This window comes from Lepus europaeus, chromosome 5 (assembly GCF_033115175.1).
Source record: "Lepus europaeus isolate LE1 chromosome 5, mLepTim1.pri, whole genome shotgun sequence".
NCBI classification, from domain to species: Eukaryota; Metazoa; Chordata; class Mammalia; order Lagomorpha; family Leporidae; genus Lepus; species Lepus europaeus.
In genome coordinates, this window is record NC_084831.1 from 3384862 (window position 1) to 3408596 (window position 23735).

General features: G+C 59.6%; 1 protein-coding gene across 1 annotated transcript in view; it reads right to left on the minus strand.

Moving 5' to 3' along the window:
* ACOT7 (acyl-CoA thioesterase 7) overlaps window positions 1–23735 on the minus strand; it is a 100553-nt gene that overhangs the window by 20184 nt on the left and 56634 nt on the right. Inside the window, exon 7 of the mRNA XM_062190351.1 lies at window positions 10708–10824. Coding sequence (XP_062046335.1) covers window positions 10708–10824 — 117 coding nt within the window. The remainder of the gene's footprint in view (window positions 1–10707; window positions 10825–23735) is intronic.

A 23735-nucleotide genomic window follows, 5' to 3' on the forward strand; every position in this document is an offset into this window, starting at 1 on the left:
CCTCTCCCGCTGCCTTGACAACACCGAGGGCTGAGGAGTCCCTCTCCAGCCCCCCACTGCTCTGCCAGGGTCCTGTCCATGGGGCTTGGAGGAGAGGCAGAGGTCACGAGTGGGCCACAGCCCCAGCTGCCTCTCTGCCGGGGGCAGAACAGTGGTTCCAGGGGCTGGCACTGTGGCACAGAAAGCTAAGCCCCTGCCTGCAGTGCAGGGATCCCATATGGGCACCGGTTCAAGTCCCAGCTGCTCCATTTCCAATCCAGCTCTCTGCTAATGTGCTTGGGAGAGCAGTGGAAGATGGCACAAGTGCTTGGGCCCTCACACCCACGTGGGAGACCTGGAGGAAGCTCCTGGCTCCTGGCTTCAGCCTGGCACAGCCCAGGACGTTGTGGCCATTTGAGGAGTGAACCAGCGAACAGAAGACCTCTCTCTCTGTCTCTCCCTCTCTTTCTCTATAACTCTGCCTTTCAAATAAATTTTTAAAAAATCTTAAAAAACAAAAAAAAAAAAAAACAGTGGCCCCGAAGATGTCTACATCCCAGTCCCTGAGCTCGCTGGCAAGAGGGACTCTGCAGGTGTGATTTGGCCAAGGGCCCTGAGATGGGGAGATGACTGTGCCATCCGGGGTCTGCACAGCCTCACGGGTCTCACTGGAAAAGAGAGGCAGAGGGGAGCCCGGGAGACAGGACGAGGGAAGCAGCTCAGAGAGCCAGTACTGCTGGCTTTGAGGACAGAGGCAGGGCCGCCTGCCTGGGACGCAGGTGCCCCAGGAGGGGACCGGGCAGAGACGGATTCTCCCCTACAGCCCTGACAGCACCATGACGTCAGCCCTGGGAGGCCCGCGGCAGGGGTCTGGCCTCCGGAGCCGGAGCCGGCCTCAAGGGTTTTGGTGAATTTGGAACAGCAGCCACAGGAAGCCACTGCAGCCACCGGGGAGGGCGCTCCCAGGTAGTGAGCGCAGCTCACTGCTTTTCTGGGCGGCTGCTGACGCAGGACTGAGTGACTACCATCAGGAGCAGGACACTGGGCAAAGCCTCTGCCCGAGTCCCAGGTCCACTTCTGCCACTCAGCGCGACATTCCTGGGTTCAGGCAGGGATTCTACAACAGCAAGAGGAACTCAGGAGCTCGAATGACGTCCCAAGAACAAAGAGGTCCCAGTGGCGATGTGGCCGGCTCCCGCAGACACAGGCAGGCAGAGGCAAGCCCCAGGGCTGTGGACGGGAGGGCCATGGGTGCCTGTGTGTGGCAGCGGCCCAGGACGGCTCCGTCAGAGTAGCCACACAAAGGGAAGGCCCCAGGTGCGTCGGCTCGCAGAAGCCTGTCAGCCGCTTGTGGCACTGGACTTGGGAGTCGGAGCCCCAGGCAGATTTCTCCCGCAGGCTCAGAGCCCGGGGCGGGCCTCCCCTGCACCTGGGGCGAAGCTGCTCCAGGCCTGGACTGGAGGGAGGGCGTGGCCAGCACGGCCTGGAGAGAAAGGCCCAGCGTACACCGGAGAGGTGTCTGGGGACATTCCACGACGACTGGCCAACACAGCAGCCATAGCCACCCGTGCTATGAAGCACTTGGAATGCGGCTGGTGCGACACGGGAACGGCATTTTCAATTTCATTTAATTTAATTATAACCTAAGTAGCCACGTGTGGCCAGGCTGTTGGGGGCAGCAGAGGCAGCTCTTGGAGGCAAAAGCAATAGAACAGAGAGTACGCGGCACTGCTGGGGGCAGAGAGCCGGCTGTCCCTGGCCAGCTCTGAGTTTAGCAGGACAAAGGGCCAGCGCGGAGGTTAAAGGGGGGGCGCAGCAGAGAGCAGCACCCGCCCTGGGGCCTGACTCCACTACTGGCGGCACAGCAGAGAGCAGCACCCGCCCTGGGGCCTGACTCCACTACCGGAGGCTCAGCAGAGAGCAGCACCCGCCCTGGGGCCTGACCCACTACCAGCGGCTCAGCAGAGAGCAGCACCCGCCCTGGGGCCTGACTCCACTACCGGAGGCTCAGCAGAGAGCAGCACCCGCCCTGGGGCCTGACTCCACTATGGCACAGCAGAGAGCAGCACCCGCCCTGGGGCCTGACCCACTACCAGCGGCACAGCAGAGAGCAGCACCCGCCCTGGGGCCTGACTCCACTACAGAGAGCAGCACCCGCCCTGGGGCCTGACCCACTACCAGCGGCACCCTGAGCTATGTTTCCAAGCACAGGGGGAACAGCTGCCGCCACTCTGCACCCAGCTCGGGCATGGAAGACGCTCAGCGCTGCCTTGGCCACCTAATGTCCCCTGCTGAGGCCTCCCTCCAGGCCCTCACGGTTAGGCCAGTTGTCAGGGGGCACCAGAGCCTGAATCCAGGCCTGACTGCCAGGCCTCCCCTCCCAGCTCCTGAGGGCCCAGCCCTGGGGCCGTGGGCAGCGTCTCGCCCCCTTGGGGACTGCAGTTTCCAGACGGGAGACAGTGGCCAGGGCTTGTTGCGTGCTCACTGGAGGCCGTGGGAGGGGCGAGCAGTATAAAGTACTTGGCACGAGCCTGGCAGCTGGAGGGAGGGAAGCCTGCTGCAGCCGAGCACGGGAGGGCTGGGGCGGGGGCCGTGCTGCGAGTCCCAGCGCCTGTCCTGCTGGCAGGTGCCCAGCCCGGCTCCCCTGGCACACAGGCACGTTTTCCAGGCCAGCGGCAGCCAGACTTCAGCAGTATGCCAGGGATTGGGAAAAGAAAACAAAATAATAAAAAGAAGAAATAGCTGTTACCAAGCCTGAGAGGAAGCCAAGTGTTTCAAAGTTTAGGAACGGCTTGGCCTTCACACTCCAAGGAGAGCAGTGACAGCGAACTTCTTAAGGAAAACGGGAACAGTGGGCTGGCTTTGGCATCCCTTACATAACCCAAGATTCCTCACTTTCTCACCCTGATAGTCCAGGGTGATCATTTCTCCGGAAGAAAACTGCAGCTTTAGCCTTTCTTTCTTTTTAAGATTTTTTTTTTTTAAACTTGAAAGGTAGAGTGACACAGAGGGAGAGGCAGAGTGATACAGAGGGAGGGATCTTCCATCCGCTGCTGCCTCCCCAAATGGCCGCAACGGCTGGGGCTGGGCCAGGCTGCAGCCAGGAGCTTCCTCCAGGTCTCCCACGTGGGTGCAGGGGCCCAGGGACTCGGGCCATCCTTTGCTGCTGCCCCAGAGGCAGCAGCAGGGAGCTGGACTGGACGAGGAGCAGCCGGGATGCCGGCACTGCAGGTGGCGGCCTCACCCGTCACACCACACGCCGGCCCCAGCTATAGCTTTCGTAACCTAATGCCCCGGGACCATCAGACCAAACTCGGCCGCGTCCCCTTCACTTCCTGACAGCTGCTGTGGTGTTTTCACACCTGGACGGGACAGAAGATGGAGCAGGTGAAGCCTGAAGGGAAAACAAACACCGTGAGGCTGCACGGCCTCCAGCCCTGGCAGAGGGGCAGGTCCCATAGCACGGGCACCGGGGCTCCCGGGGGCACCCGTGCCGTTCCTGGTGAAGAACCCCGCCCGGCAGGCAGAAAGCATTTTCTGAGAGTCATGGGGCAGCGGCCCGGGTCAGACAAGAGCCAGTCTCACAGATGACACGCTCCCTCCGCTGTGCCAGCTGCCTGGTGCGGTCTAAGCCAGCTCACACCTGCCCAGGCGCACAGTCTGTGACGGGTGGCAGCCTGGCCCCGGGGACTTGGGATGCCAGGTGGAGGGGCTCGGGCTGAGCCTGGCGCATCATGGTGGCACTGGGGTGGCTGGCGAGGGGCCCCTGTGCCCCAGACAAGAGCAAGGGGCATCCCCAGAGCATCAGGTGGCAAACAGCACATGTGCTAGGCTGCTGGAGAGCCGGGGTGACCAAAGGGCCACTCGCAAGGCCTGACCCAGCCGGGACAAGCGCCCCATGGCGCTAAGTGAGGTCAGGGAGCATCCTTCCCTGGCACAGTTATCTTCTCACACCTGGGCGATGTTGTGATGGCATCCGGGTGGTCCTGCCCCCTAAGCGACAGGAGAGGCCACAGCCAGTGACCTGGCACTTGGCCAACATGGGTATGAAAGACACACTTGCAAGTAAGTGGTTTGAGGAGAGGCCGCAGTGCACACTGGCCCTCCTGCCTCGGAGCTGGGAAAGCCGCCTCTCCCCCTGGCCTGTTTCTCTGAGACGGCGCTCTGCAGGCGGGCCAGACAGAGTGACGGCCCCCATCTCCTGCGACCTCACGGACACATGTAAGCGGAGACCCTCGAGGAGGGATGACTGGGATGGGCCTTCACAAGGGTCCCGGGAGGAGGGAGGGGTAGCACGATGCGAGCAGACCTTGGAGGAAGGGGCCGGATTTGAAGATGGAGGATGGGTGGGGCCATGAGCCAATGCATGTGGGTGGCTCCTGGGGACTGAAAAGGCAAGGAAACAGAGTCCCCCAGAGCCCACACCCAGCAGAGCCCTGGGAGTCCATTCTAAGGCTCCGCCCTCCAGAACCATAAGGAAACGGCTGTGTGTGTGACTCGTGACAGCAGCCATGGAAAACGCGTGGGCAGTCACGTGTCTCGGTTCTGGGCGTTCCTCTACGCAGCCAGATCAGCTTTCAGGAGGTGGGGGCTCCCCTCCCAGGAGGACAAGTGTCCACCTAGGGCTACTCATGTGTGGTGGCCAGAGAAGAAGGGGACCCTCTCAGGCACCTGTCTGGGGGGCAGGATGTGGCTGGGGGGCATTCAGGCAGCACGGACACCACCCAGTCTGGCAGGCACTGGCTGTGGACAGTGCTGCGGCTCCATGGTACCTGCGGGCTCCATACTGTAAGTGCTCAGCAACCTTTTCCACAAAATTGTCTTGATTTAAAAATAATCTTTAGGGGCCGGCGCCGTGGCTCACTTGGTTAATCCTCCGCCTGCGGCGCTGGCATCCCATATGGGCACTGGTTTGAGTCTCAGCTGCTCCACTTCCGATCCAGCTCCCTGCTAATGGCCTGGGAAAGCAGAAGATGGCCCAAGTGCTTGGGCTCCTGCATCCATGTGGGAGACCAGAGGAAGCTCCTGGCTCCTGGCTTCAGATCAACCCAGCTCCAGCCATCGTGGCCATTTGGGAAGTGAACCAGCAGATGGAAGACCTCTGGCGCCGTGGTGCAGCAGGTAAAAAGCCCTGGCCTGTGGTGCCGGCATCCCATATGGGTGTCAGTTCGAGTCCTGGCTGCTCCACTTCCGATCTAGCTCCCTGCTAAAGCACCTGGGAGAGCAGTGGAGGACGACCCAAGTGCTTGGGCCCCTGCACCCGCGTGGGAGACCTGGAGGAAGCTCCTGGCTCCTGACCTTGGTCTGGCCCAGGCCCACATTGCAGACATTTGGGGAGTAAACCAGAGGGTAGAAGATCTCTCTCTCTCCCTCCCCGTCTCTCTCTGTAACTCTGCCTTTCAAATAAATAAAGTTTAAAAATCTTTTAAAAAATAAAAGTCCTTATTATACTGATGAAATTTTACACTTGACTCAAAGTGAGTGAAAACCACACCAGTGAAGGGTCTGCGCCACGGAGTGTTCAGGTCCAGTCAGGACCGCTGCTCCCCAGAGCTTGGGAAGAGGCTGCTGGGGCTTCTCCCTGCTGACCCAGAGGACAGACACGGGCTGTGCGCCAGGAGCCCTGGGCCTGGCCAGGCTGCAGCCACAGTTCTGCCCTCGTGGGGCTGCTCTCCAGCACCAGCCCCCACCTGCCCACACCCTCACAGCAGCTCCTTCTCCGCTGGGCCTACCAGGACCCACATCCACGTGGACAAGTGGCAGCTTGGGCACAGGGAGACTCTTCCCACTCTGGTTTTACAAAGTGACAATGACTTACGCTTGAGGGAGAGAAAGCATCTGTAGTGGCTGAAGAGCCACTCGGAGCCTCGAAACGTGGCTGCCTCGGGAGTACGGGTCTTTGCAGAGGCAATTACAGTAAGGGTCTTGAGATCATGCTAGATAATCCCGGGCCCTAATCCTACCCTCCGAGTGTCCTCCAAGCAACAGGAGACCCAGAGAGGCTCAGTGAGGGGGCGGCCTGTGGTGCTGGAGGCGGGGGTCCCAATGTGGCGGCCACAGCCAGGAAACCAAGGGACACGCGCAGCCACGGGGGCTGGAAGGAGCAGGAAGGATCCTGCCGGAGCCTCCAGTGGGAACGTGGCCTCGCCAGCGCCCTGGTCTTGGGCTGCTGCTATCTCAAGTGCCCGGGGTGCAGAGGTTCACTGGGCACTCAGCACAGCATCCTCACAGGGCACAATGTCCCGTGTCACACACAACCCACGGCAGGGTGCGGGGCCATGCAGCCACACCTGGGCACCGTGCTGCGTGCCAGCCTGAGCAGGGCAGTGCTTAGAAGGAAGTGCTCCAGTCTTGAGGATTTAAAGTGACCTCAGGGGCCGGCACTGTGGGGTAGCGGGTAAAGACGCCGCCTGCAGCACCGGCATCCCATATGGGCGCCGGTTCTAGTCCTGGCTGCTCCACTTCCAATCCAGCTCTGCTATGGCCTGGAAAGCAGAAGAAGATGGCCCAAGTCCTTGGGCCCCTGCACCCGCATGGGAGACCCAGAAGAGGCTCCTGGCTATTGGCTTCAGATTGGCACAGCTCCAGCCAGTGTGGCCAACTGGGGAGTGAACCCGCAACTGGAAGATCTCTCTCTCTCTCTCTCTCTCTGCCTCTCCTTCTCTCTGTGTAACTCTTTCAAATAAATAAATAAATCTTAAAAAAAAAAAATAAAGTGACCTCAACAGAGTGGTATCAGAAAACCTGTTGGAACTGGGGCCGTGAGCCCACCTCCCCTCTGCCTCTGACCCACTTCAACCACATGCGGAACCCAGGCCAAGCCGAGACCTGTGCCCTCCGCCCTGCGGGACCGAGGCTGACACCACACAGCCCTTTGGGGAAGCAGGTGCAGCCGCTGCTGCCAGCACTGAGGCCTCGGCTCCCGGGAGAAGACCAGGGCAGGCTCTGGAGAGGACATGCTGACGACTCCCAGTGTGTCACTCCTCCGACAGATAACAAATCAGGTGTGACAGCATCTACTGGCCCGCAGAGGACACAGGCAAGGAACGGGTCAGAATCCACAACGGCTCTCTCAGTTTACGTCCAAACACGGTGTCACCTGGGACGATGGCCTCACTGTCTGTGCTCCAGACAAGGAGCCAAATGCTCTCCCAGAGGTCCCCAGGCCAAACAGCTGCACAGACCCAAGGCCAAGGCTGTGCGGCCACCAAGGGAGGCCAGGTGGGGGCGGTGGGGAGCGTTCCTGCCAGCTCTGCATGGCAGTGGCAACCAAGCAAGGCCATCCGGCCAGCCCTCCTCCGGCGGCCCGAAGGCCATGATGCTAGGTGAACGCCCACCAGAAATGACAGCTTCCGCGTGGGCCTTCGGTGCAGTGGGTCAGACGCCGGGTGGGACACCCGCACCTCCTGCGCGATGCTCGGGTTTAAGTCCCAGCTCTCGACTCCAGCTTCCTGCTAGTGTAGACCCCGAGAGGCAGCAGATGTGGCTCAAGTACTCGGGCCCCGGCCGCTCTTGTGGGAGACCTGGATTGAATTCGCACTCTTGGGCATCTGGGGAGGGAGCCAGTGGAAGGGAGGTCTCCGTCTCTTTCTTTGTCTTTTTCAGAAGTTAAGGCATTTTTAAAAAGACATAAAGTTTGGCTCCTCCAATACGACAGATGCTTCGTTGTGTTCTAAAAAGCGAAAGGCTCCGCCCAAGTGGTTCCCTGTGTGAGCCGCCCCCGTCCTCTGGTCACTAAACTAATCCCTAGAGAAAGCACTCCACTGGGGTCAGCGGCGTGGTGCAGCAGGTGAAGCCACTGCCTCCACAGCCGGCATCTCACACGGGCACTGCTGGAGTCCCGGCTTCTCCACTTCCAAGCCAGCTCCCTGCTAATGGCCTGGGAAACCAGCAGAGGACGGCCCACGTGCTTGGGCCCCTGCACCCACGTGGGAGACCCGGATGGAGTTCCAGGCTCCTGCCTCAGGCCTGGCCCAGCCCTGGCCATTGTGGCTATTTGGGGACTGAATCAGCAGACAGATGGAAAATGTCTTTTTGTCTCTCCCTTTCTCTCTAAGTCTTTCAAATAAAAAAATCTTAAAGAAAACACTCGACTTACACTGCAGCCAACCACCTTGTGCCCGAGTGAGTCACTCCTACTGACCTGGACCACCAGCCACCTCCCTGGCTAAATGGCAACCGAGAGTGAAGACTGTGTGTGTGTGTGTCTGTGCGTGTACATGTATGTGTGCACACATATGCGTGTGCATGTATATGTGTGTGCATGTGTATATGTGCATGTGCGCATGTATATATGTATGTGTCTGTATGTGTGTGTCTCTGTGTGTATGTATGTGTGTATGCGTGTGCATGTGTACGTGTATATATGTATGTGTCTGTATGTGTGTATATATGTATGTCTGTATATGTGTATGTGTCTCTGTGTATGTGTGTATACGTGTACATGTGCACGTGTACATATGTGTATGTGTAAGCATATGTGCATGTATATACGTGCATGTGTGTACATGTATGTGTAAGTGTATATGTGAACGTGTATATAAGCATATGTGCATGTGTGAGCATATGTGCGTGTATATACGTGTGTACATGTGTTGTATATATGTGTGCATATGTATGTGTGCATATACATGTGTGCACACACATGTGCGTATATTTGTGTGCGTGTGTATGTGTGTGGGGGGGTGTGTGTGTCCCTCTTCCAGCTGCTTCTCTGCCTCCCGCAAAGGTTGGCTTCATGCCCTGGGTGCCTGTGGGGAGCGGGCTGGTGTTGAGGGACCCGGCTGGCACGGTTCTCACAGGACACTTGGGGACAGCCAGAGCACATCAGGGCTGTCAGTGTGTCCTCCCCTATGGGTTCTGGATGTGTGCATAACAGCATGGCTGTCATCAGGACAATTTCCCCAGGCAGGAGTCCTGGAAAAACAGGCACGGACCATGGGCCACACACACACACACAAGGCACTCAAAGCAGGTCTCGCTGGAACAGGTGGACCCACGTGCTTGGGGCGCATTCTCAGCGACTCTGCAGTCACCTCTCCGTCAGGAAGGGAGCCACGCCTACTGACTTCCCCCTCCCCCAAACCGCTCAAGTCCCCCATGACCTCAGCTATGGTGGGGGGCACCCTCACCCTCCCAATGTCCCCCAGCCAGCCGCCAGTGGGCTGTGGGACCACGGAGGTGGGTGGAAGGCCTGTGTGGGCCAGACACGGTGGGAGTGCCTGGATGGCATTTCTTCCTGTCTGTCACCTCCCAGCAGGCACGGCCTCCGACAACCTCCTCCAAAGAGCTGCTCACGGCACAGCATGTCCAGGACCGGCGCCAGGCCGGGCGGGTCTCACGCCCTTTCCCCCAGGCAGGAAGGGCCGCAGAGCCTCGCCCCAGGGGACTGACCACAGAGAAAACAGCCACCCCACTTCCACGTGCGGACGGGCACAGTGAGACACACGTGGAGGCCCTGCCTCTGAGCAGCGCACCCTGGAGACGCGTGCTGGGAGAAGCCCAAGAGCAAGCCTGCCCCGGGGTGCGGGCAGGGCTGGCCACAGAGGGACTCCTGTGGGCTTCTCTGCATTGACCCCACCACTGCCTGAACCATGGGTTACTCTCCCCTGCCCCAGACCACGCGAAACGCCTGCTGCCAGGTTTGGCGGCCGCAGCCACGGCAGCCACGTGCAGGGGTCTCCCTGGGGCTGTCCAGGGGCTTCTTTGGAGGGTGCGCTCATGCTGACCTCTAGGAGGACAAAGGCCGTGGTCCTGTCTGCACTGTGGATTTCACCAGATTGAAACATCACAGCCGCACCCTGGACTCCGGCCCCGCCTACGCAGCGAGGACCAAGCACACAACTCCATCTCCCTGTCCCTTGTGGCACGGGCGACCAAACTGGCACTGGGACCCAGGGAGCGCGCGTGGGAGGCACAGGGACCCAGGAGCACCGCGTGGGAGGCACAGGGACCCAGAGCGCGGTGTGGGAGGCACAGGGAGCCCAGAGCGCGGTGTGGGAGGCACAGGGACCCAGGGAGCGTGGTGTGGGAGGCACAGGGAGCCCAGAGCGCGGCGTGGGAGGCACAGGGAGCCCAGAGCGCGGCGTGGGAGGCACAGGGACCCAGAGCGCGGCGTGGGAGGCACAGGGACCCAGAGCGCGGTGTGGGAGGCACAGGGAGCCCAGAGCGCGGCGTGGGAGGCACAGGGAGCCCAGAGCGCGGTGTGGGAGGCACAGGGAGCCCAGAGCGCGGCGTGGGAGGCACAGGGACCCAGAGCGCGGCGTGGGAAGCACAGGGACCCAGAGCGCGGCGTGGGAGGCACAGGGAGCCCAGAGCGCGGCGTGGGAGGCACAGGGACCCAGAGCGCGGCGTGGGAGGCACAGGGACCCAGAGCGCGGCGTGGGAGGCACAGGGAGCCCAGAGCGCGGCGTGGGAGGCACAGGGACCCAGAGCGCGGCGTGGGAGGCACAGGACCCAGAGCGCGGCGTGGGAGGCACAGGGACCCAGAGCGCGGCGTGGGAGGCACAGGGAGCCAGGAGCGCGGCGTGGGAGGCACAGGGAGCCCAGAGCGCGGTGTGGGAGGCACAGGGAGCCCAGAGCGCGGCGTGGGAGGCACAGGGACCCAGAGCGCGGTGTGGGAGGCACAGGGAGCCCAGAGCGCGCCGTGGGAGGCACAGGGAGCCCAGAGAGCGGTGTGGGAGGCACAGGGACCCAGAGCGCGGCGCTCTCCCACCCTCGGTTCTGTACCTTTCCTGATCTTGTCGTGGAAATTAATGGCATCCACAGAAGCAGTGACGATGTTGGTCTTGCAGTGGCGGGCGGCCACGATCCCGGCCACTTCGTCCATGAGCTTCATGGTGACACCTGTGGAGAGAGCGGCACGAGGCAGGTGAGGGAAGGGCGGCTGCTCTGCACCCAGGAAGTGGCCAGGGCGGCCGGGATGCACCCAGGTGCCCGGTACAGCTCAGCTCTCACACCTGGCCTCCTGAGGAGCTCTGGAAAATGACCCTGGCGGCAATGCTAGGCCACTCGCACAGTGACCACCTTCTCCTCTCCTCTCCAGGTCTCTCATCCTGCCGGGGAAGCGTCCTCAGGGCTGCTGGGCCACTCCCCAATAACAAGTGTTGATGGGGCGGGGCAGTCAGAAGCCACACCCACCCCGGGCGGGAGGGGAAATGGTGCCACTGTTTTGGAAGCCGGAGTTTCTCAAAAGGCTAAGTACAGAGGAAGCATATGGCCCGACGACTCCATTTCTAGATAGACGTCTGAGAGAGAGAAACAAATATGTTCACACAGAAACTTGTGGACACAGCACAGCAGTGTTGCCGCCACGGCCAGCGGACGGGAACAATCCAGGTGTCCACCGCAGAGGCGGGGAAGAAGACGCGGTGTGACCCACAACACGGAATGGCACCTGCTACGAAGCTGTGGACCCCAGGACACCACAGAGAGAGAAAGCAGCCGGACGCTGAGGGCCATGGTATTATTACTCCACAGGTGCCCATTCCATTAAAATGTAAACTATACCTTGGATTAGGTTGAACTATACTCCCAACATTCAACTTGCAAAAGTGGTATTGATCAACGTAATAGCGACTACCAAGTTTAGAAAGTTACATGCACTCCCCTTAAATGATTTCTAAAGATCCAGAGAGAGACCAAAAACCAGAGCCCCCTGCCCCGTGAAAGGCAGGTTCACCTCACAGGGTTCTGGGCAGGAGCCACAGACTCAGACACCTACGGAGCCCAGCAGGGGACTCCGGGAAGGGGGAGGGCTGGCTGGTGGGGGCCCCTGCCCCGAGGGCTCTGTCTCACAGGAAACCACACCAACCGTGGGTGCCACGCATGTTTGCTTGTGTTCCAATCACACAACTGAAGAAGGGGAAATGGACATGGGCCGAGCGTCTGAGCACGGCCTTGTGGCCTCTTTGGGAGGGTGTGATTCTGGTATGATGGGCGTCAGAAGTACAGTTATCTTCCAGTTAGGAGGTGCGAGATTTGCTTCAAAATACTAGACAAGAATGGTCAGGGGCCAGCGCTGTGGCGCAGCGGGTAAAGCTGCCGCCTGTAGTGGGGCATCCCATATGGGCGCCAGTTCAAGTCCTGGCTGCTCCAATCGGCTCCAGCTCTCTGCTACGGCCTGGGAAAGCAGCAGAGGATGGCCCAAGTCCTTGGGTCCCTGTGCCCGTGTGGGAGACCCGGAAGACGCTCCTGGCTTCGGATTGGTGCAGCTCCAGCCATTGCAGCCATCTGGAGAGTGAACCAGCAGATGGAAGACCTCTCTCTCTCTCTCTCTCTGTGTAGCTCTTTCAAATAAATAAATAAATCTTAAAAAAAAAAAAAAAAAAGGAACGGTCAGGCGTTGACACCTGCTGAAGGCAAGACTCAGACACCTGGGGGCTTGATTTTCTCTCCTCTCCATTTCTGTGGCTATCTGAGCGTTCCCTTAATAAAAAACTTTAAAAACAAACAAAGCTGTGATGTAATGTACCTGATTAAAAAAATTTGTTTCTAGACCAAGTGTTTTCTACGGAATAAGAGAGAAAGCTGCTAAATGACGGGGTGGGCGTGGCAACGAGGACAGGCGAGAGCTGGCCACCGCTGCTTTTCTAGAAGCACCTTCCGAGGGGGCGTGTCCCGCCTGCTCAGCCCTGGTTTTCTTTTTCCTTTTTTTTTTTTTTGACAGGCAGAGTGGACAGTGAGAGAGAGAGAGACAGAGAGAAAGGTCTTCCTTTGCCGTTGGTTCACCCTCCAATGGCCGCTGCAGCTGGCACATTGCACTGATCTGAAGCCAAGAGCCAGGTGCTTCTCCTGGTCTCCCATGGGGTGCAGGGCCCAAGGACTTGGGCCATCCTCCACTGCCTTCCCAGGCCATAGTAGAGAACTGGCCTGGAAGAGGGGCAACCGGGATAGAATCTGGTGCCCCAACTGGGACTAGAACCTGGTGTGCTGGCGCCGCAAAGTGGAGGATTAGCCTGTTGAGCCACGGCGCCGGCCTCAGCCTCGGTTTTCAAGCAGGGGCTCATGGCACACAGTGGACACTGGGAAACAGATTCCCGCAGAGGAGAAGGCAGGAGAACCAGGTTTTCTCCCCGATGCGAATGAGAAGATTGATCGCGTGGCCTCCACGCGTGGGCGGCCACCCCACACTTGGCTGCCTCATACCAGGCAGGCAGATGCCCCTGCCTAGCCTTGGGTTCTGCACCTGTGAGGAGAGGCAGCAACAGTGCCCACACACAGGAGTGACGGGGCAACCGGACGAGCCGTGTAGTCCCTCAGGAACGCAGCCATCGTGCGGCTGGGGACTCACCGGGGAGGTCGGGGTCTGAAGCAGGATGATCAGAAAAGCAAAGAGAAACAGAGCATCTCAGAGGAAACCCAGGAGACACACAGGGTGAGAACCACACACGGCTCAGGAGGTCACAGGTGGATCCGAGGACAGGGCGCCACATGCCCAGCGTGCACAGGGGCCTGGAGCCACAGGACCACGCCCACCTCACCTGGTGTCATGTTCATGTGTTATGCATGTAAATTTGTGCATGTGTTCATGTGCGTGTACCATGTGTGTGCACGGACCATGCAAGCATTTAAGGAGCTGAGAGGGTGAGAGCCCACAGGCTGGCTTCTTGCAGGCCTCATGGAAACATGGAATTGTGACAAAGCTGGACAGAGCACCAGGGTGACCAAGTGGACTCCAGAGGCAAACTTGTTGGGGTGGCACAGACGCTCACGCAGCCTCTGAGGCACGCCGTGCTGCTGGGGCAGCCGCCTGTGCCCTGGGAGGCTGACAGCTCCCGTGACACGGCGCCAATGCAGCCCCAGAATGCCGGTGATGGGTTCATGGAGCAGAGCTTGGGACGGCTCCAGCAGAAAGTGTGCCTGTGTTGGTGCGGTGCAGGGGCAGCTTTTTTTTTTTTTTTTAAGATTTTTAAAATTTATTTGAAAGTCAGAGCTACAAAGAGGCAGAGAAGGGAGAGAGAGAGAGAATCTTCCATCTGCCAGCCCAGCCCCCAAATGACCGCGAGCCAGGAGACTCTTCTGGATCCCCCATGTGGGCGCAGGGGCCCACGCACTTGAGCCATCTTCTGCTGCTTTCCCAAGAGCATTAGCAGGGGCTGGGTTGGAAGTGGAGCAGCCGGGACTCGAACATGTGCCCATAGGCGATGCCAGCACTGCAGGCGGCGCCTTTACCCGCTATGCCACAGCACTGGGGTGGGGGGCACAGTTTTGACCAGAGTGCTCTAGAGACTGATGGCAGGTGGTCCAGGTGTGGCTCTCCTTCTGTCAGGTGGAGACGTCACCAGCACACAGCCACAAGCAGGGTCCTTCCGAGATCAAAACGAGACAGAGATACGCTCGATTTTTTGAGGGAAAAAATGAAGAAGGAAGGGGACGCTGAAGTCCAGCATCGGGAGACAGAGGACAAAATGGACAGGAACGGGGAAAAGCGAGGACTCCTGGCAGCAGGGAAGCAGACCCTGGGACCCGCAGCTGTGTCACTGGGGGCCCTGGGGCCAGGCAGGGCTCGGGCACTCATGCAGGTTGAGTTGGGCTACAGGGCCAGCTCCAGGAAGGCTGGGGTCACTGAGGGCCTGCTTGGGCCCCAGCAGGCTCTTCTAGTGAACAGAGGCTGAGTCTGGCGTGGGGGGGCATGGATCAGGCCCTGCACCAGCCCACAACGCCCGTAAGTCCAGGCCTGTGACACTGAGGTTCCAAGGTGGATTTTTTTTTAAGATTTATTTACTTTATTTGAAAGGCAGAGTTATACAGAGAGATCTTCTATCCCTGGCTCACTCCCCGAATGGCTGCAACAGCTGAGGCTGGGCCAGGCCAAAGCCAGGAGCCAGGAGCTTCTTCTGGGTCTCCCATGTGGATGCAGGGGCCCAAGCACTAGGGCCATCCTCCATTGCTTTCCCAGGCGCATTAGCAGGGAGCTGGATCAGAAGTGGAGCAGCCAGGACTCAAACCGGCACCCATTTGGGACACTGGCACTTCAGGCGGAGGCTTACCCCTCTACGCCGCAGTGCCGGCCCCAAGAGTGGAATCCTTAACTCAGGTGTGATTACAGATAAGAGTGAGACCCAGATCACGGTGAGGGTGGCGGGGCAGTACAATGGGGGAGGGGTGGCAGGTCTCGGTCCCTGAGCGCCCAGTGCTGGCTGCAGGTGGTGACGTCAACTCAAGATGGCTCTGCTGGGTGGAGGGAGGCAGAGGTCCCCGGGAGCAGAAGGAAGGGAGAGTGGGGTTGGGATTACTGTCCAGAGCGCAGGAAGTAGCGACAATTAACCCCGTACTCCCTGGAAAGCAGAACCTGCTGAGACACAGTAATCTCCCTCACACCCAGAACACGAGCCTGCTGGCGGGGGCTCCCGAAAACCCCACTGCTGCTAACACACTGCCGGACGCACGGCCTGGTTAGCCAGGCTGCACGGAGACCCTGCAGACTGAGGGGAAGACTCCGGGCTGGGCGGCCCCACGGAGGCCGGAGACAGCTGCTGAATGAGTGAGTGAATGAATGGGCCAGCAGGCACAGACTAGAGGGAGCAGCTCCAGGAGCAAGCCATAGGGCTCCAGCAAGGGCGACACCTTGATTCAGTTGGTCCCAGGTGGGACCAGGAGCCAGCTGAGCTGATGCCTTGTCAATGAAACAGATTCAGAAGCATCCTACTCTGGGTCCTGGACAGTGACAGCTCCCCAGCCCCAACAGCCAGCATGCAGGTCTGGGCCAGAGACTTGTGGGGAGGACCTGCTTACCTGGGGGGCCCGACACAGAAGGATGTCACGTCGACCACTGGAGAGGCCGAGCCTGCTGGACAGGGCCCATGGAACTCCACTGCCCAGGTCAGGGGCTGGGCATGACCTATCAGGTTTGTTAGGAGACAGTACCCACATCTGGCTTGATTCCAGGATGGGATTGGAGACGGATACAGCAGTAGGTGACCAGGCCAGGTGAAGGGTCCCAGTGCTGTCAGACAGAGGCCTTCAAAGCAGGGCAGGGCTGTGCTGCCACAGCTCTCACCTGGATGGATCTGTGTCCACCTTTGAGAACCTGCATATCCAGGAGGCCACACAGGGTCAGTGGAGAGAAGGAGCAGCAGGTGGATTTTAGGGCCCACTACATGGAAAAACGTTCCAGGGGAAAGACTAGAACTGCCCCAAGGTGGCACCTCGCCCTGCAGGTACAGACGCAGGAGCAGGAAGTGGGGCCCGAGCTGGCAAAGACGGCCTGGCTGGAACCGCCTGAGGCCCCAGTCTCCCTTGGCGGCTTTCTCAAGTGCACTTTCCAACGTGGCCACGGCGGACTGGAGGAAATGGAAGGATGAGCGGGGTCTGCCGAGATGCTTCTCCTGAGCTGGACTCTGGTGGCCACTCGGAGGGAAGGGAACTGCTCTCCCCACACTCAGGACCAGGCTCAAACATCGACCTCCAGCCCTCTCTTCCTCTTCCTGGTGTCACCGCAGGGTCCGCAGCAGAGCCTGCCCGCTCCTGCTGCTGGAAGAAAGGATGAGGTCGTCAGGCAGCCCATGAAGACATGGAAGAACTGGACCCACGTGGCCTTTGGCTCAGCAGGCCAGATGCTGCTTGGGACGCCTGCATCACGTTGGAGCGTCTGGGTTCAAGTGTCAGCTCTGCTTCTAGCTTCCTGGTTGTCGTGTTTTTTTCCTAATATTTTTTATTTATTTAAAAGAATTACAGAGAGAGGTAGAGACAGAGAGAGAGAGGTCTTCCATCTGCTGATTCACTCCCCAAATGGCTGCAACAGCCAGAGCTGAGCTGATCCAATCCGAAGCCAGGGGCCCAAGATCCCAGGCCATCCTCTGCCGCTTTCCCAGGCACATTAGCAGGGAGCTGGATTGGAAGTGGAGCAGCTGGGTCTTGAACTAGTGCCCCTGTGGGATGCCAGCACCACAGGTGGCGGCTTTGCCCCTTGCACCACAGCGCAGGCCACTCTAGCTTCTTGTTAATGTGCACCCTGGGAGGCAGCAGGTGGATGGTTCCAGTACTTGGGGCCCTGCCACTCACACAGGAGCTGGATGGGATTTCTGGCTCCCGGCTTTGGCCTGGCCCAGCCTTGGCTGTTGCAGGCATTTGCAGAGTGAGCCAGTATGTGGGTTTTCTCTCTTTGTCTCTGTCCTTCAAATAAAAATATATTAAAAAGCTGTAAAAATCCACACCATCTCAGCCATCATGACAGCTGGTAAAGATGGTTACTACAAAATACCTGCATTACGGCTGTGCTCACCATTCATTACAATCAGCGAGTCCATCCAGAAAACTGAATGTTGTTAAAACGACGACGACGGTGACTGACTCACAGCTGCCTGTGCTGCCAGCACTGGCCGGCTGGGAGAGGAGGCCACCAGCCCTCCGACTCCGGAAGGCCCCTCCCATCCTGCCACTTTAACTAAACAGGCAAGTGCCCAGCTCTTTCTGAAAGGCCTCTTTCCAGGATCCCACTGAAGCCTCCGCACTTTCTTCTCCTTAGGCACAAGGGGTGCTGCCAGCACTGGAAATGACTCTGGCAAATTACAGTCGTCACGGGCTGTCCTCATCTCCCCAGACTTGTAACTTAAAAGATGACAACAAAATTGCAGGATCTGCCGTCCTTGGAGACTGCATTCGTCTCAGGAATTATGGGAAGGAAAAAAGACTTACTTGGCCACTAATATATGGATAAACACTGGGTACCAAAGATATTTTTGAATCTAACATTTAGCTGCTAACGGTTTTTTTTTTTTTTTTTTAAATATCGACAATGTGCTGACTGGCTTAAAAATAGAGGCTTTATTTTATTTTCCCAAGGCCTGGCCGGCTGGGTCAGGCCTCAAACCCAAAGCAGCAGTTGGCTGCTGAGAGACCTGGAGCCGCTGACTGCGCTGTGGGAGGGGACTTGAGATGCCCCCATTTCTATATTTAATCTGTTGGGGTGTGGGTGCCAGCCTCCTATATTAGGAAAAAGACAGTAACTTCATCTTATTTTAAATATCCCACTCGCTGGGACCGACAAGGGGTTATTACAAGCTCCAGCTGGCTGACGGCCTCCTCACGGCCCTGCCCCGCCCCGCCCCGCCCCTCCAGGTTCCCCAGCTGGCAACTCTGGGGCTGGGACCACGGCAGAGCAGCACTAGCCACGGTCATCGTAAGGGTTATCCTGAGCATTCATGCAGGGTGGGAAAGACGATGAGCGTCTTTTTAAAAACTCAGTTAATTAATTCTATTTGCTTGAAAGCCAGAGAGACAGAGACAGAGACAGGCAGGCAGAGATCTCCCAACCATGGTTCACTCCTCAAGTGCCTGCAGCAGTCAGGACTGGGCTGGGGTGAAGCCGGGGGCCAGGAAGTCAATCCAGATGGCCCGTGTGGGTGGCAGGGCCACAACTACTTGAGCCATCACCTTTGCCTCCCCCCCCATCCCCGACGTGCATGGGCAGGAAGCTGGAATGAGGAGCAGCGGCGGGACTCAAACCCAGATCTTCTGATACGGAGACGTGGGCATCCCAAGTGGGGTCTCCACTACTGCGCACTCACTCGGCCCGAGACGACGGGTTTCTCAAAGTCAAAGGCAGGAACCCTGGCAGAAGTCGGGCAGGGCTGGACCACTGAGACCCATCTGGGTCGAGAGCCCAGGCTTTCTGAACCGGAGGAGGACACAGGTGCTTACTGCTGCTTGGATGGCAGTGCTTTCCCTGTCTTCCAACATGGCAGCAGGAGCAGGGTGCGTGCACTCACAGAGGCCCCCCTCCCCCGACAAGGACACACCAGCAGAGGTGCAGCTTCCACCCGGCGTCCACAGAGCGAAGCTGCGCCTTCTCAGGCCAGGGGCCGTTCCAGTGGGGGTCAATGTTCCTCCAGGAGGCTGGGCTGAGTCGGGGTGCGGCTAACGTCGCACAAGTATGTTTGTGACGGCAAACAGGAAACAGCGTGGAGAAGGAGGTCCCCACATTCTCACAGCCGCCACCAACGGCATCTCAGCCTACATCACACTTCCAAAAGCAGATCCTGCAGCTCAGAACAGTGCACTGGCCAGCAGGGACGCAGCTCAGGGGCGGGCCACTGTGGGCCGGTGTGGGCAGGACAGTGCGGCAAGAGCTCACCCCCGGGACAGGTGCCAGTGGGGAGCTCTGACCAGAGTGGCTCCACCCCACAGCCAGCCAGAGAAGGGAGGGCAGGCGCAGGTTCCGGCAGGTTCCTGGCACCTTGGGGTCGGGCTGGAGTTAAGCAGACCCCACTTCCTGTCTCCCAAAGCGTCTGGATGGACATAAGGCTGATCTGTGGGGCTTCAGCTGCAGGCAACATGCTCTTATCTTTAAATAAAGATGTATTCACTACTTGAAAGGCAGTTACAGAGAAACGGGCAGAGAGAGAGACAGAGGTCATCCATCCACTGACGACTCCCCAAATGCACACAGTGGCCGGAGCTGTGCTGATCCACAGCCAGGAGCCAGGAGCCTCTCCCGGGTCTCCCACGCGGGTGCAGGGGCCAAGCACTGGGCCGTCTTCCACTGCTTCCCAGGCCATAGCAGAGCTGGATCAGAAGCAGAGCAGCCAGACTCAAACCAGCGCCCACATGGGATGCTGGCACTGCAGGGGGCAGCTTTACCCGCTATGCCACAGCACAGGCCCCAGGGAACACCTTCAAAAGCCACGACTCTTAGGAGGGAAGAACCGGAAGCAGCACAGCTCTTCCTCACATGATGGAGAAAGCCACGCCCAGCCCCATCTTTGCTCACCCCATGTATGACCCCCAGGTCAGAGGTGCCTTCAGAGTAGGCACTTTGCTCCTCTCTGTCTCTTCCTTGTCCCCTAACCAGGGGCCCCTGTGCTGCCCGCCCTGCAGCAGGGCACGAGGTGCACGGAGCTCGCAGAACTGGAGGGGCATCTGCACCTGACCCTGAGTTGCCAGTTAAAGCCAAGTCCGCCTGCAGGTGCAGAATATTGGTTCTTTTATATTTTATTTATTTTTTTTTTAAATTTTTTATTTAATTTTTTTTTTGACAGGCAGAGTGGATAGTGAGAGAGAGAGACAGAGAGAAAGGTCTTCCTTTTGCCGGTGGTTCACCCTCCAATGGCCGCCGCGGCTGGCGCACTGCGGCTGGCGCACTGCGACTGGCGCACCGCGCTGATCTGATGGCAGGAGCCAGGTGCTTCTCCTGGTCTCCCATGGGGTGCAGGGCCCAAGGACTTGGGCCGTCCTCCACTGCACTCCCTGGCCACAGCAGAGAGCTGGCCTGGAAGAGGGGCAACCGGGACAGAATCCGGTGCCCCGACCAGGATTAGAACCTGGTGTGCCGGCGCCGCAAGGCGGAGGATTAGCCTAAGAATATTGGTTCTTTCACACCTGTCCCAGGAAGCCCAGCGACCAGGAGTGCCTCGGCAGGAGGCCTTGGCCTGCACCCTTCCTGCTGTCTCTGCGCTGCCTTGGGCCTGCGCTTGCCCTCCCCCTGACCGCCTCTTCCTTCAGGTGCTTGCTAAGCAGTGCGGCCCCCAGCAGCAGGAACCCGAGCAGCATGTCTGTCCCCAGCTGCTGGTCACACGTGAGCAGCACCTGGAGGGAGGCCCACAGCCCCCTGCAACCGGGGGCTGCAACCATGTCCTGCTCCACCTGTGCCAGGCCGAGTGCCCGGCCCAACATACGGGAGGTGCCGGCAGCAGCCCGGCCTGCTCCTCTGGGGGGGCTCACTGCATGGGGTGGGGGCTGGGGATGCAAGGCTCCTGTCTGCGACTTGTCTTCCTCTTCAGTCATTCAGTTCCTGAATGTCTCCTCCACGCCAGGCCCTGCTGGGGTAGGACTTAGCAGTGAACGAGACAGAGTGTCCGTTCTACTGGGGGGACAGCCAGGAGAGAATACGTCACTTGTCAAGTGACAAGTGCTTTGGAACAAAGAGGAAGCACGCCCAGAGAATGGGTGTCCGGGATTTCACAGGAAGTTGCCTGGGGAAGGAACCAAGACCAGGGACAGGGAAGAGCAGGTGCAGAGCCACAGGGGCCTGGAAGCACAGTGAGGGTGAGCGAGGGCAGAGGAGGGTGGGAGGTAGTTGGGGTGGCGAGGAGGCCTCTGGGAAGACACGGCACCTCGAAGGCTTGTGGGCAGCATGGCTCAGGCAAGGGCTGCAGCTTCTCTCTGCAGTGTGGCTCCACCAACTTCTGTTTTGAGAGGATGGCCTGGGTCACTACGTGAAAGGAGACAGTGGCCGGGGACAGGCCAGTGCAGCGGTCGTGGTTAGAGCAGGAGGTGAGAACCAAGGCCATGAAGGTCAAGTCAAAGCCTTGGCTGACAGATGAGATCGGGTCTGCAAGAAACAGCCATGTCAAGGGCGCCACAAGGAGGACGTGGCCAGTAGGTGGGGAGGCGGCAGGGGCAGGGAGCACCAGGGAGCTCCGTGTTTGACTTGGGCTGGACTGGAGAGGCTGGCCGGGAGGTCCCGAGGGGAGGGGCTCGGGCTGCAGCTATAAACCCAGGGGCCATGGGCCTCAGATGGCAAATCAGGGAGGAGGGCGTGCAGGGGCCAGGGTGGGGCCTGAGGCAGCTGAGGCTGGTGGGGAGGGCAGGGGGCTGAAGAGGAAAGCTGAAGCGGTGTCCCCAAGGTCTCAGGAGGGGCTGGGGACACTGCAGCCGCCCACTGGTTTCGGCAATGGCCCTTCAGCGATGACCCAGACAGAAGGGATGCGTCTGGGGCAAGTTTAGGAGAGGATGGGAGGGCTGGGGCAGTGCAGCTGGCTCTGAGGGCTCCAGGCTGGAACACAGGTCCAAGACACCTGCTCTGCCAGGGAAGACTGTCCCCTGCCGCTGCCCTGGCCCAGGTGGCCCTCCTGCCAAGCCCCTCCTGGACCGCTGCAGGCTCCAGATGCACAGGTGGTGGCCACGGTGTGCTGTGACCACAGCTAGCCCCAGAGCCAGCAGGTCACTTACTGCCCTGACCCCGCGTACCTATGCAGTATCCCAGGGCGAGGGTCCAGGGATGACCAAAACAGAACAGGTCAGAGCCCAGGGACAAGTCACCCCCATCTGCCCACACTGAGTGTGGCCAGCAGCCGGCAGACGTGGGAGGAGCGGGGCGACGTCAGGGAGGGGAGACCCTGGGGTTGGGGAGACGAGCACTCAACCTAGACACAGAGGAGGGGGCCGGGTGCCCAGCACAGGGCAGCACAGCTCCGAGGGCTCAGACCCCACAGGTCTGTGTCATGAGGCTTTGGTTCCAACGCTCAAGCATTTCACCTTTGTAAGTGACACAAGCTCAAGGTCGCCCACTTTTCTGAGAACACCATTGCTCCCCTCCCCCGATGCCGACAGGAAACGTTGTCCTCTCCCCCTGTGTTGGCCAGTGGGCACGGTGGGGGGGGAACGTTGCCTGGCTTCCATGTGGCCACAGTCTACTCTTTGTGGCCAAGTTCCTGCCCACACTCATGATTCCTCCAGGAAATAGAAAGAACATTGTCTCTCTGCTCTGTCTGTAATGAAACCAATAAAAAAGTAAAATAAAAGCTATAAAAATAGCCAGCCTTTATCAGTCCTGCCTCATCTCTCACCCCTCCCCCTCCCCCTCAGACAGTGTGGGCAGGGTGGGTGAGGGCTGCCCAGACCACGGGCCCAGGGGTGCTGCTCTCCCGGCAAATTCGGAGGTTAGAACAGCAGGTGCGGAGGTAAGCAGAGGACAGGCCCCAGCGGACATCTGAGCTGCATGTAGACTCTGCTGACTGCCCGTGGGAGCCACAGCCAAGGTAGGGTGGGAAGTGGGGGGGCTGGGGGTGTGGTCATGTGACAAAGGAGAGAAGGCCGAGGGAGGTGGGGTGGGAGGGTAGGTGGTGGCTTCACGGTGAGTCGTCAGAGCTGCCCGGGATGGGATGTGCAGAGTACAGGCCCCCAGGCCCGCGCCCTCACATGCCCTCTGGGAGCAGGGTCGGGGGACGGCTCCTCAGGAAACTGGGCTGGCAGGTGCACTGCGCCCCCGGGGCCTGAGTCCCGGCCCCAGGACTCCTGTCCCAGCAGAGCCAGGTGTCACTCAGAGCTGCCGAGACTGATGACATCAGGGCCTTTTCTCACACCCTGAAGACCTGCGGTGGGAACAAGCGAGCAACCAGAATGACCGAGAAGGTCCCCATCTGGGCTGGAACAGCCACGTGGCTGAGGTCCCCAAGGGCGTGAACCGTGCCCGGGAGGCGGCCACGGCCGGGTCACGGGGGCTGGGGCGGCCGCCGGGAGTGCGGCTGTCCCCACGTCATGATGGATGGGGGCTGCTCAGCTCTTGTCCCTTCCCAGACCTTCACAGCATAACTGAGGTTCCCGAGAGAAACCAGGTGCACGTGGGGAGCTGCCCCAGCAGGGGCTCCCGGAAACACCACGTGGGGAGCTGCCCCAGCACGGGGCTCCCAGAAACACCACGTGGGGAGCTGCCCCAGCACGGGGCTCCCGGAAACACCACGTGGGGAGCTGCCCCAGCAGGGGCTCCCGGAAACACCACGACTTAACACTCGGCTCCAACGACACCACAATTTAACGCTCAACACCGCCGAAACTGCCAGCAGAGGAGGGGACAGAAAGCAGAGCCAGAGCTGGCTGAGGGGCAAACCCCGCGGGAGGGCCGGCCAGGGGAAGAGCAGTGGCCTCCGCGGCGCAGCAAGGCACACTGCCCAGCAAGCTGGCCGTGGGCGGGACCAGAGTCTCTCCACAACAGAAGTGAGGGGGCCGGCGTGGAGGCGTGGCGGGCAAAGCTGCTGCCTGTAATGGCAGCATCCCATATGGGTACCGGTTTGGTTCCAGCTGCTCTACTTCTGATC